This window comes from Contarinia nasturtii, unplaced genomic scaffold (assembly GCF_009176525.2).
Source record: "Contarinia nasturtii isolate CC-2019 unplaced genomic scaffold, AAFC_CNas_1.1 Cnas_scaffold_810, whole genome shotgun sequence".
NCBI lineage: Eukaryota > Metazoa > Arthropoda > Insecta > Diptera > Cecidomyiidae > Contarinia > Contarinia nasturtii.
This window is the reverse complement of record NW_022198157.1, coordinates 1,630,668-1,644,790: the sequence shown is the minus strand read 5'-3', so window position 1 is coordinate 1,644,790 and position 14,123 is coordinate 1,630,668. Positions and strand designations below refer to the sequence as shown.

The 14,123-nt window shown below is 35.6% G+C and overlaps 1 protein-coding gene and 3 non-coding genes across 4 annotated transcripts; 2 read left to right on the top strand and 2 right to left on the bottom strand.

Moving 5' to 3' along the window:
- Window positions 1–27: 27 nt before the first annotated feature.
- Window positions 28–6,136, bottom strand: LOC116341929 (probable serine/threonine-protein kinase DDB_G0282963). The gene is made up of 9 exons (XM_031769355.1): window positions 5,586–6,136; window positions 3,888–4,946; window positions 3,649–3,786; window positions 1,209–3,591; window positions 993–1,129; window positions 668–927; window positions 492–599; window positions 275–416; window positions 28–203 (listed from the first exon to the last, which is right to left on the bottom strand). Exons 2-9 carry the CDS (start codon window positions 4,254–4,256, stop codon window positions 150–152), a joined length of 3,591 nt encoding a protein of 1,196 aa, XP_031625215.1. The 5' UTR covers window positions 4,257–4,946; window positions 5,586–6,136; the 3' UTR covers window positions 28–149.
- A 600-nt stretch (window positions 6,137–6,736) lies between these two features.
- Trnaq-uug lies at window positions 6,737–6,808 on the top strand. The gene has a single exon. It is a non-coding gene; the product is annotated as a tRNA-Gln (tRNA).
- Window positions 6,809–7,544: 736 nt separating this feature from the next.
- Window positions 7,545–7,616, bottom strand: Trnaq-uug. The gene has a single exon. It is a non-coding gene; the product is annotated as a tRNA-Gln (tRNA).
- A 1,660-nt stretch (window positions 7,617–9,276) lies between these two features.
- Window positions 9,277–9,364, top strand: Trnaq-cug. Its single transcript is given in 2 exon segments — window positions 9,277–9,313; window positions 9,330–9,364. It is a non-coding gene; the product is annotated as a tRNA-Gln (tRNA).
- Window positions 9,365–14,123: the final 4,759 nt, after the last annotated feature.

The window sequence follows — 14,123 nt, the reverse complement described above, 5'->3', positions numbered from 1 at the left end:
ATTTCTTGTGTGTGAGAGAGTTTGTTGTTTTTTTTTTTGTTGTCACTTTATCGTGATAGCTAATGGGCTAATTGAGTAATTTTTTACGGTGTGTGTATTTCTTGCGTTGAACATATCGATGTTGCCGTTCGCGTTCATTGGCAAACATTTTATCTTAGAATCACATGCTCTTCAGCTTCATCGCTGTGGTTTTCTTCATTGTTCTGCGAATGAATCGATAAGAAGTAAATAAAATGATAATGTTTTTGCTTCATTTTTTTCGTACGAAACCTACCTCGGGCGTTGGTGATTGAGAACTATCGCTTTCGACCTGCTCCGAGTAGCAATTCTTGTAGCTCAAATAATCGAGAAGTCGTCGTGGCAATGGGAGTGTTTGAATCAAATCCTTTCGCACGACTGCCCGTCGAATCACGAATCTAAAACGAATATAATTAAATTTCATTTCCGAGTATAATTTTGAATATTTTCGGTTGCATTAGCGAAACACTCACCGACACATGTGCTGCAAACTCTGAATATGTTTGAATCGTGACACGGGATTGGTGAGTTGAACTCTCATCGGGCCATGTTCCGGTCGTCGGTGAAAGAAGAACAAATATCTATAAAGGAGTATGAACCGAGCATTAGATTGGATTTAAAATTGTTGGATGAAAAAGTGAATGCTTACCGTCCACTGCGTGAACTTTCCACCGCGTTTTCGATGAATTCCATGATAGTTCGCGACTTAAATTTTGCACATGATCCAAATGAAAATGTACCCTGATCTTGTTCTATTCGAACATGGCGTACACAGTTGTTGAGTTTAAATGTTAGCGAGAAAATGTAATGATCATCGGAGCTGTCGCGCACGATGAAACTACCATCTGGTTCGTTTGACAAGATTTTTTCGGCTGCTTCACTTGAAATCGGTCCCCAGTACCAGCCATACTGAACGGAAAACGAAAACGATTTAAAAAAAAGTGTTTTCAAATTATGAATACAATGAATGTTACCTCTTTGACTTTTTCAATGTTGGCTGCAAAATCCATGGTGGTTTGCACATCATTTTTCTTTCCATCACGATCGTCTACATTTTCTTCTGCAGCTGAGCTGGATTCATTTGTTGCAGGTGACTCTGTACGTGTGGTACCTATCGAAAGAGAGAGAGAGAGAGGGCAAACATCTATTTTAATCATTTGTTCGGCAAAGTGCGATGATTAAATATGTACCTTTAAATTTTGGCGGCAATGGTGGTAATGCACGTGTCGAGAATTTGGCTTTTTTATCATTGCCACCAACACCGGTGGCCACTTCATAATCAGTCATATCACGATGATTCGACCCGTTGTTGGATGAATGATGCGTTGAATAGGATTTTCGAAAGCGAAAAATGCTGCAAAATTTTTGCTTTAAATTCAAACTGATTGAAAATTGTGATTTTTTCGTTGACGTTGTTTGCGCTGTGTTTGTGGCATTTGTGGTCAGACCATCGTTGTTACTTTCTTTGGCAATACTTGGCGATGAATTGATTTTTTTAATGTTGCACGCGGCATTTTTTGCTGTACCGGTGGCAGCTGTAATGTTGGTGTTGCTGCTACTGCTGGTGTTTCGTGCATTTGGCAATTTCGAATTGGCTGTATTTGCATTGTGATTTGGTGTACTTGATGTGGATGTTGCGACCGACAATAATTTCGTATGACTATTTGCAATGGAGTTGTTGATCGTGTTATTGTTGTTCAGATTATTGTTATTGATGTGTGTTAAATTGAAATTTCGATCACTTTTTAAAATCACAATTGAATTGTTTGCATTATTATGGTTAAAACTGGTCGAATTGTTATTATTGTTGTTATTTGTTGAATGTTTGTTGGATGAAAATGTGCCGAATAGTGCGAGTTTGTTAATCCGCCCACTGCTGTGATTGCAATTGCTATTAAAATTGTTTGACATATTTTTTGTGATTGCCTTTAATTCGAGCGCCGATTCACTAGAACTTGAACACAAACTGGTGTACATCATTTGTTGTTTCACTTCGTCGAGCATCACGTGCTTCGGAATCGGTTCGGCAATTACATTTTCTGGTACACTGTGTCGTTTATCAGTTGCGGTGACTGTTCCATTGCCGCTATTATTCGATCGGCATGATTTCGATGGAATCACACTGTTGCCAGCGCCAGCGCCATTTGCCCCATCCAAACTCTGTTGACGTTTTCGTCGCTTATTGTTTCGTACATACTTTAAACGACCGCGAAAATGTTTTGTGCCACTTTTTAATAGCATCGATGTACGCGACGACGCTGGCAATTGAATATCACTACTGATTGCGTTTTGCATTGAAGCGACCGATTTTAATGTCGATTTATCGCTCAATGGATTTTTGCCCGTTTTGCAAGCACCATTTGTGTTGTTGCCACTGCCACAGCCACCGGTGGTGGCCGGTTGAATTCGGCCACTTGTGCACGTTCGACTTGTGTTTGTTGAGCTAAAAATAGGCCGAATCACATCAATTGGCAATGCATAAATGTCTGAATCAATGGGAACGTTATAAAAATCGGATATTTCACGACTTGTTAATGCGTCATGCGACATGGCTTGTGTTATGAATATCGAATCGTCCGCTTTATTTGATGATGATATTGTTAATGAATTGTGCGAACTGGACAATCGACTGTTCAATGAATTACGTGAATTGGGCCGTTGGCCCGTTGACAAATTACTATTAGCATGATAATGTAATGGACTGTACAATATTGATGGTGTTTTGCGATGTTGAAATGTTGTTATCGACGCCGATGTGGTTGTTGTTGATGACGACGATGTTGTTTTCGTCTTTGACACCGACGACAGTGTCGACGATTTCGATTGATGCTGTGAATCCGTATGATTGGTGGCCACACTTGATTCGGATGGTCGCAATGAATTGTTTGCGGATGCCATTGAATTAATTGTATTCGATGCTAATGTCGATGCGCCCGATGAATATGGTTCCGTTACGATCATTTTATTTTTATCATAATTTTTGCTACATTTTACTTTCCGTTGATAATATAAATCATAATCATGGATTTCATTGGCCAATTCCATGTGATGCAAACGATTTACGCAATTGGTTGGCGCTTTAATGTTTGACACATCACAAACTTTGGTTTGAGTATCATCGAATAGGGAAAAATGTTCGCTTCGCTCCAAAATCGAATCACAGCTCACATTCGCTGGCGCATATTCATCACATGGGACATCATAAATATTGTCGATATGCGTGTTAAGTACTGAATCACTAGCATAAATATCATAAGTATGGTAAAAATCGTCGGTTGTACGATGATACAAATGGTATTCGCATTGATACATTTGATTTTCATCATCATCGACAACGTAATCGTTTCGTTTGCGCGGCAATCGATCGTATGCGTACGATGGTTCACGCTCGATTTCGGTGGTCGGTAAAATTTCCAATGATTTTGTTTTGATCAATGCATTCATTGGCACCTCGTCGTAATTTGAATTTGCATTTGGACCGACGGTGATTGCTGTTGAAACGATATTTTTCGCCAATTTTGTTGAAAAACTTTGCAATGCGGTTGATCGCAACAGTGTTGTTTGCGGTGAATCCTACAATGTAAAATTGATTAGAAATATCAAAAAAAAAAATCTTTGTATAGTACATACCTGAAATTCCGGCGGTGGATCAATCGGTGCCAATGGAACTTTTTTTAGTGTATTAAAATTTTCAGCGCTCATACCTCCGTCCGAACAATTTTCCAATGAATCGAATTGTGATACTTCCGCATCACTTTCGGTAGCCAACTGCAGTTTGAATACACAGAGAGATTTAATTCATAAATGGATTTTTGACAAGGAATGTTTTGTGTGCTAATGTGTATGTGATTGTGAATGGGTAAATTTACCTCGAATTCAAATTTACATAGGCCCATACGGGTGGAATCACCGCTTGAGATGGAACTGTTTGTGGTGAGCGGCAGACCAGAATCTTCAGACAATGATGACGTTGTCACACCGTTCAATTCAAAACTGTTTCCGCTGTTGAGCTGATGCTGTGAATGCGATATGGCCGGCGGTGTGATTTCAATGGCAGCATGTCTCACCAACAAATGATGATTCGACGGAAATGTTGTGCTTATTGAATTACTACTGCTAACACATCCCACTCCCAACATGGATGCTGAGGCTACGGTTGCTGCTGATGCATTCGTGTTTATCGCTGTCGAACCATATTCACTGGACAATAACTGTTCATGGCTATTCAATTTTGCCATTTCTCGAAATGGTCAAGTTTTTAAATAATTTCGCTCTTGTTCGATGCTTACTTTTGTTTCTTCGGTTTTTGTTGGGCCGTTATTATTATTATCTTCTGGTTTTTGCACTTCACTCTCTGGCTTTTTGTTTATTTGTTGTTGTTGTTGCTGTTGATTCGTATTCCCTTCGCGTTTATTTCTATGGTTTTGCTTTGCTCAACTTTTCCTTTACATTAAACTTCCGCTTCTTGCATTTGTGTGTCTAACACATAATATCCAATATAGACACACTCGTTTTCGTACCACATATCTCGTTCGTTTGTCCATTCGTGGATGGCTTAACGATACTTATGCGGTTTTATGCACGTAACAGTACAGAAAAATTGGAGACGAATTCTCGATGATAACGATGACGCGCCGAATGTGCACCAAGCGAATTGCATGAATCAGTGGTTATCATAATTGTGAGTGCACACACACGTCGATTGAACGTGCAAAAATGATACAACTGCTGGTGTTTCTGTTGCTGGTGCCGCTTTTGACGATGATAGTAGCGATGACGGTGACGATGATGATGATATCGATGAAGAAGAAGCAGAAGGCAGAGTGAAGCGAAAAAAACGAAAGCGACACACCATACAGAGCCCAAAGCGCGCGCGTTTCTATGTATATTTTACGTGTTTGTTATATGATGAGTGAGAGAGAGTATATCTGTATGTAATAATATTGGTTAGCGTAAATGGATTGACATCGATTCTCTCGTGTGTGATGCATGCATGTGTATATGTGTGTAGGTGTATGTAAATGAGAAATGAAGACGGTGCATGTGTTTGCGTATTGGACCAACAACAACAACAAAAAAAAACGAATGTTAATGAAAATTGCATTGCAGCGAATGCGAAAAATAAAATAATTAATTTTTCGTTGGGTCCGATAATTGAATTCGCGGTAGCCGTGTGCGAGGCAAAATATAAATTCATCACCGCGACTATCATTCATACACACACACGATGTGTGGTGTTTCGATTAGGTGAATCCACTGAATTTTTAATGGGAATTTAGCAATTGGATTTTCAAATAAAAAACAGGGAAACGAATAAAAGCAAGGACATTCCAACGGCTCTGAAAATGGGTGATATTTCTTATCGATTTTCATCGACGTCTATATGCAAAGTTCAATTGAATCAATTCTTTTTTACACGAACATTCCGTGAGAATATGAATGTGAACTTTTGATTGGTATTAATTGTCATAGTGATGAAGTCAATTGAAGAGCAATTACACAAATGCAGCACGTCAAACGATATGAGCATAAAAAAACAATCAACATACACGAAAAAATACACTTACCGCCCCGCGAAACTGCCCACAATGAATAATCAATGATTTATGTGTTTTTTTTTTCACCCTTTCCCTCTTTCGACACAATAAATTCGAGGAGGCGAATATTGTTTTGTTGTCACTTTAGACGTGAGTCTCTTTTTTTTGCGTCGTTGTTTCTCTATCTGCTTTGTTTTTGTTATTGATTCGAACACAGATTATTGCACACCTTATTCACAATTCGATTCTTCACTTCATTTGATTTGGACGTTCACGTAAATTTCTTCACATGATGTCTGCGTCGTTGTCGGCTGGCCATTTTTCTTTCTTCATTTAATCACAAAATCAAAGCACACTCTATTTTACCATCGTCGATTGAATTTTTCGTGCATTTCGAGTCTAGACTAGTGTCTGGCAGCCATTTATAATTTATTTAACAATAAAAAAAATTTCTGCACACAAATCGCGCGAGAGATACTATATACATAGGACACTCACTGCTCTCTGGCGAATATATGTGAATATGTGTTGAGTGGACGTCTTAAATCACACGATCGTAGTAAAATACTACATTATAGTGGCTGTCGAACTCACTCTTCTTTTTCATCCATTCGCATGAATGCCTCTTTTTGCGTATGTGTGTATGGGCTTTTTATGTTTTGTTTATTTTTTTTCTCCCGTTCGATTGGACGAATCGAGTGTTACCCGATACGAAATACACCATACACAGACATAAAACACGGTTATGACGACGGTACAAGCGGTGAAATGATTCGACCGCTTGCACTATTCACCGCACCGATGTGAAAGTATGATCTTTTCAAATCATTCGAGTTATTTTTAAGTTTCCCTCGAAATACACAATAATAAAGAAAGAATAGCTGTCTCGCAGTGCTCTCTATTCGAGAATTCAATGAATGAAACAATTTTGATTTGCGAATGAATTGCAATTCAATTGGATTTTCAAATATGCATGCACTTGTTCTCTTTTGTTTTGATACCGTTCACATATATTCACTATTTCTCATGTGCCTTGATAGCAAACGACTTTCCAAAATTATGAAAATGTTTTTGTTTTTTTATGCTCAGTCAGCTAACGTCTTCATGCAAATGTTTTTATATATAACACAAATGCGGCGGACGGAATGTCAAGTGTGCACTTTGCGCACAGTTCATCAAGCGGTTCTATGGTGTAATGGTTAGCACTCTGGACTTTGAATCCAGCGATCTGAGTTCAAATCTCGGTAGAACCTGTATCTTTTTTTTATTTTATTATTTTTATTTATTTTCAATTTTAGATTGACATTTAGATTGATTTCTCATTATCATCAGACATCACGTTGTTCAATGCTTCTTCATCTTCCGCTTCCATGTCGTTTGGATTTGCTTCACCTGAATCGACGTTTGTGAAAACATCAGATTTGTCAATATCATCAGACATCACGTTGTTAAATGCATCTTCATTTTCATTCATACCTTCCACTTCTCCCTCCGAACATGATGTGCCGAGCGCTTTGACGACTCCTCGTACCCGATATGTCTTTTTTGGTGTTTCGTCTTCAGAGCTGTTCGATGGGCCGAGCGCTTTGACGACTTTTCGTACCCGATATTTCTTCCGTGGTCGTTCCTCCTCTGAATTGTGTGAATCTCGACGTCCCAACATTTTCAAAAATTGATAAATAATGCTTATGCTTCTTTTCCGAAAAGAATTTTTTTAATTTGTTTTGGGTTTCGGGCTCTCATCTTGTGTTCGAAACCACTTTTGAGTCAAAAATATCATCACGAAATCAACCGAAGGAAGCTTTCTTCAATTTAAAGTTTTGATAGGTGTAAATTTGTTTAAAAATGAAAAAAAAATAAGAGTCCCGACATTATATTCGACTCCGTCTCTATTACAAATGGAAAATTTTTGATAAGGAAAAAAATCAAAATTCAATGCTTGAAATAAAGTATTTTCCAAATAAAAATAATAAAATAAAAAAAAGATACAGGTTCTACCGAGATTTGAACTCAGATCGCTGGATTCAAAGTCCAGAGTGCTAACCATTACACCATAGAACCGCTTGATGAACTGTGCGCAAAGTGCACACTTGACATTCCGTCCGCCGCATTTGTGTTATATATCAAAACATACTCATGAAGTCGTTAACTGAATAGAAAGAAAAAACATTTGCATAATTTTGGAAAGGTCGTTTGATAACAACAGGCACCTGAGAAATAGTGAATATATGTGAACGGTATCAAAAAAGAGAGAACAAATGCATGAAACAAGAAATGGCATAAATATTTGAACTTCAATTAAATGAAATCAATCAAAATTAGTTCATTTGAGAATCTTAGTTCGCAGTTTCAAAGTCCAGAGTGCCAAGCATTACACCATAGAAAGTTGAGCGTAAAGTATACGCTTGAGAATCCACCAAAAACATTTGTTTTGAATGTATTATGCATGCAAATATCAATCCGTTGCCTTGATGATGAGAATAAAATACATTTGCATAATTTTGGATTGTCAATCGTTATTGAACAGCTAAGAAATAGTGAATGTTGTTAAATCAACATCTTCTCAATTTCGTTCGTACAATGTGTGAGAGTATCAAGCAAGGCATACTTACTTAAAAATTACTATTCCATTACTCATTGATTTATTTCCATTTTTTGCATTCTTTCTCAACTCTAGGTTTGATACCAGGTGCATGGGTAATTTAACTCTAATTCATTCAAAAGGAAATGAAAAATGTTGCATTAATTTTATTTTCAAAATTAGAGCATACGCGTTCGATTCACTTTGCATTGTATTTTGACATTACCATCATTAAACTTGAAAAGATGAAACTTTCACATCGAAATAGTTTAGTAGTATTTTATGTAGTAGTCGAGTAGTCGCAACTGTACATTTTTATTATTTGATTAATTGTCAAAATTAAGCTTGCAAAAAAGTGTTTGCATTCTCATACGAATTTTACAGAAGTGCTGTGCACAGCAATATACCCACTATATATTGAACAAGTGGTTTCAGATATTCGTTTGAATATTTTTGCTGATTAAAATCATTCCAGTACGTTCTTGATTTGAAAAAATGTTTGAATTGAAAATCCCTTACTAACATTCCTGTGTGACGTAGTGCTCTATAAATACATACACACAGTGCACACGTGTACAATGTTGCATACTTGAATTACGAACCGTCTCCACTTTATTCATATGAGTAAATTCTCCACATGAGTTTGGCAAGAGTAGATTTCTTTCCGCACATTCACATTTAAAAGACGATTTCATGTAACAACCAATTGGTTTCTCATGGTTCAGGATTCATATGAATGAAAATTATGATTTAAATAAGCTCAAGAATTATTCAGAAATATAACATATTCCACTTAAGATTATTTTTTTGAATCCACATTTAAAATGAATTTATCTGTTTCAAGTAGAACATCCTTTTGTTATCATTTCATTGAATTCAATGAAATTTAAATAAAAATTACAAACGATTCTTTTCTTTTGAACGGAAAAATTAATTCAATTTTCGTGTGCAAAAACTACCAAAATTAGAAAAGCGTTTGAATTGGAAAATGATGGGATTTGTATGCGTATTGCAATGTCAATGCAAAAAGTGCAAATCAAATGATTTGAAATGAATAAAATATGAAAAATTCAGATAATCCTTATTATCCTGATTCGCTCATCTGTTTATAAACTCAACAAATGTATATACTAGTTGAGCGGTTCCATGGTGTAACGGTTAGCACTCTGGACTCTGAAATTCATTTGAGAGGTATCCAGCGATACGAGTTCGAATCTCGTTGGGACCTTTTTAGTTTTTTTTCACATGTTTTTTGTATGCATTTCGAAATTTATTCGTTGCTCACCAAAAAAAAAATGAAGACACCAACAAAGAAACTAAATTTACAAAATGATTATTTTCATTCTAATAGGTAACCCAAAATGCAATGCAAGTAGATAATGTGCGATTTACTCAAAAATGTGAAAGAATTGCATGTAAAAGACCAGAAAAAAAATTAAAGTTGTGAAAAAGTTGGTGTAGTAATCGAACTTTAGATTTTGGTTCCATTTTAGACTTACAATTCAAATACGATTAAATTTCAATTATAATTTCTTAAAAATGGATTTAAAATCTTTAAATGATAAGAAACTGACTAAAAAGAGCATGAAATAGATTCTAGAATAAATCGTAGGAAAAGTTTTCATTTTCTTCTTTTTCCCATTTTGTTTGAACTTAAAGATGTTTTGGGTTTATTTGTGTTAACCAAAAAAAGGCGGTAGTTGAAGACGACATTTTGTGTAGATTTTATGCAAATATTCCGTGCATATATCGCTTGAAATACACAAAAACAATTCACATGAATAATATCAAGGGAAGAAGAAAAATGACACTATAGAACACAGTCATTATCTCCATGGGAGCAATACAATCAGCAAATAAGTGAAAAAAAGTAAACAGTACAACAGTGACTTTGACTCAAATGTGGCAATAAAACTCGAATAAAAGCTGAAACAGTGCGGATGATGATGATGTTGTAACGGATGAGATGCATTTACTTCGATGGAGTGTTCTTTTTTTCGTCTTTTACATTACAGGCATGTAAGCACCAGGATGAGTTGAATTTATTGTTTGTTACACGGTTGATTGGCAGTAAGTGCATGGTGTACAATATTTTTCGTGTATTTAAATTGTATTGTTCGCTCCATTTGTTCTTTGACTGATATGCAAATAATATTTATAGGCACATTTTAAATATTGCACGATTGTTGTGCTCACATATCAATACGGCGCACGTTCATTTCTCCATGTACCTCATGAACCACTATAAAAATGTGAAACAATGACAAAGTAGTTTCGCGAGGAAACGCAAATCTTTCCCAATTGCTCGAGAAAGGAAAACGAACAATGCGCACCAATATTTTCATCTGAATTGCTCCCGAAAAAACGACGAGAAAAAAAACCCAATAAAAGCCAACGATTTACTCGCGAAAAAGGAGCCATGAGGCTTTCGCGATATGCGAACATAAGACATAATGCAACAATTTGTAGTCGTAAAGCGAATATACAGACGAAAAAAACCGTTGAAATTCACAAAGCACGAGAGAGCCGAACACACTTCAAGATTAAAGGCAATACAACGAATCATGGTTAGCGGGAAAAAAACGTCTTCAAACCATTTTCGTTGTCTTGAAATCATACATCCACGCGAGAATATATGCAATAAAACAATAAAAAATACTAACGAAAACAACAAATTCAACGATTATATTTTATTCAAAACAATGGCAAAATGCTTTTTTCCAAATTGTTTTTCGCTTTGTTCAATTGCAGTTCAGTACTCTCACTGCCCAGAAATTTTATGTTTTATATGCATGTGCTGAATGAACGAAATTATCATTCGAAATATTCACTCATGAAAAAATTCAACGCATTTTGAAAGATTTGCTGATTTCATACTATCATGAGAATGTGGAAAAGTCAGCGATCATTTTCTTAGACATTTTTTTAGCAAACACATTGAACAAATATTCCTATTGGAGATTTCATCGAATAAATATAGAGCGAAGAAATTGAAAAATATTTTGTGGAAAGTCGGCGAATTCGAATCGAAATAAAAATATCCCGTTACTGTTTCAAACAATCGGGAAAAGTATGCGTGAATTTTATTAAAGAAGACATAAAATGGCAAATTCGTGGATTGTGTTTTATTGGCAATTTAAATAATTTGTAAGTAGAATTTGCTCTTTAAAGTCGATCAACCCATTCCTAATTCCTAATGAAAAAATGATCATTGTCAGTGTTTGATTAACAACATTAGAGGGATCAACACTTGCCTCTGAACTTTCACATCTTAAGAAATGAAATCAACCAAAATTGAGTTCCTTTCTTTATGGACATGATAGATATAACTCCCATTTCTTCAAAAACAAATTTTTTAATAAAAGTTATCATTTTGAATGTTCATTTGTATCTATTAAAAATGTATGCGAAATTTCTTCATTGCTAATCAAAAAAGAATTGAATGTAAATACCGAAAGAATAGAAAAAAAAAATAATTTCAGTATTAAATCCGATTGCATGTAAGTCATATTAAAAAGTGCAATATTCGTGAAATTGCTTTTCGAATGTGTATATTTTCTTTTCGCTTCGTTCTCGAACTTTGTGTTGGAAGAACCAATCTTAAGACTATGGAAACATTTTCAACATTGAAACAAAGGATAACAATTGAACAGAAAAGAAAAACAACGACGAAGCACAGAAATGGAAGATGTGATTCTTGTTCTTTATTCGGTTAATGTGTTCGTTGTTTCGTTTTGGATTCGCAAGAAATGTGCGCACGGCGCGAACAAATGTGGGTTGAGACGGGCGGGCAATTTGCACAAATGCAAAAATGTTCCAACATTAAAAAACATTACAAATGATTGAAAACTGCAATAAAAGATAATGCAGCCATAATTTAGACAGACTATTGCAATAAAATTGAATAAAAGATTTTATTAGTCGCAAGTCGACTTGTTGGTTTATTTGTGCAAGAAGAGCTTTGAAATTTTGCGCCATTCTTATGTGCAAGTGAGTTTTATTGGACGGTGGTAAAAGAATGTCTATTGTTTGGCATGTGCGTTAAAAAACGTTGCTCACCTCGTTCCACACACACACACACACATTCTCACTCGCACATCAAATAATTTGGTGTTTCGTACTTTATTTTCAATTGTTTTTTTTTATATTCATTCTCTCGGTTCACTATTTTATACGAGAATGCACGAATGAATGTGCGTTTTTTGTTCAATTCTCTCCCTCCCCCAACTCTAACCCCAACCGTTTTTAGATATGTGATGTACAGGTTGAGCAGTACGTTTTTATTTGCTATCGACACCACATATCGGCCTTGCAGTGGAAAAGAGCTGTCAATTTTGTTCGTACACACATTCACATTCATTCAATTGTTTTGTTGCCACCGCAGAGACGTTTACTTTTTGAATTGTCGTTTTGTTCTTTTTATTTACTTGAAACTTTCCTTCAAATCGAAACACGTAGAAATAACGAGGGAACGAATGATGGTTTTTTATGTGAAAAAAAAGACCATCTATAAAACGAAAGAAGAAAAACAAAACTTTCAATTGGTGTCTCAACTACCTATATTGTCTCACCAAAAAATCGTATCACACGATGTATGCGGCGAAAACGCGCAATAAAAATTGGAATACAAGCCAAATAGAACGAATGAATTTTGTTCAATACAAGGCGAATGAAGAGAGATGGTGCGAGAAAACAAGAAACAAAGCCAAAAGAAATGCGGTAAACAAGAAATGAAACTAGTAAACGAAACAACACTGAATATAGAGAAGAAATTTTTTTATACAAACATACACGCTCCATACACAATTCGGATAAAAGAAAACAACTAAAAAAGATAGCGAGAGAGGGGGAGAGAGAGAGAGAGAAAAGACAATTTTGATTAAATATTCATTTGCAAAATTCTATGTGTATGGTGAAATGTTCGTTGTTGCCGTATTGCCATTTTCTAGCCATGCACTCTGCGCTGCCACTGCATATACACATTCGATAAATTCGGTTGTTTTTCCATTTCGGCTGTTCTATTACTGCTACGGCTGTTTATGCTGTTGCTGTTGCTGCCGAGTTGAATGTTGTGAACATATCAAAAAAATATTCAGCATTTCGTACGCTGAATGCCTGTGTCTTATTGTTATTGTTGCTGGTTTTTTGTGTGTTTGTTTGCAAATTCTACCTCATCTCGCACTACTCAGCCTTTTCTATTTCGTCCTTTTTTTGGCGCACTCAATGACATCGAACATGTGTCGAGTGAAAAATGTAAATGTGAAACATTGAAGACAACTATTGCATTTACAATATAAAAAAACACACCATCGAGACATTTTCAGCTCTCTGCACACTCATTTTGCTGGCTTTATTACAGTATTACACACTCATACTCCGTTTGGTTGATCTATCAGTTTTTCGTTCAATTGATCCTTTCATTTGCATTTTTACGTGTCATTTACTTAAGATCTATTTGAAATTTCATTCGCTTCCTCTTTTCCTTTCTCTGTCTCTCTGTGTTTCTTTCTTTTTCTATCCGTTTCTTTTGTAAATTTGCGCATTTTCTGTTGACGTATTTAAAATAACTTTCGATTTGTTCAATCAATCAAAACAAAAAACGGACATTTTCAATTGATTTACTTGAATCGTTGGCGTAAATTAAGTTTTCTATAACTTTGCCTGATGAATATCAACTAACTCCCATTTGGAGTGAAAATTGAGAAAATCTAATCACTTTCACATCCTAGACAAATTCAAGCATTTTTTTCTTGAAAAAAAAAATCGAAATTTTACTTCAATAAAGTTGCCTTTATAAATGCACGTCTAAGGTTTGTAATTTGTTTGTTTGATTGTTTTGTTTCGCATTTGGCAAAACCAAAAATGATGCAATTCAGTGCGAAATTGAAATAATAAGATTGGGACTGGGAATTACGCTTTCTCTAGCAAAATCGCTATTTTTCATATGATTTTATTGCATTACATTTGTGGCGCGCGTGAAGAGTGAA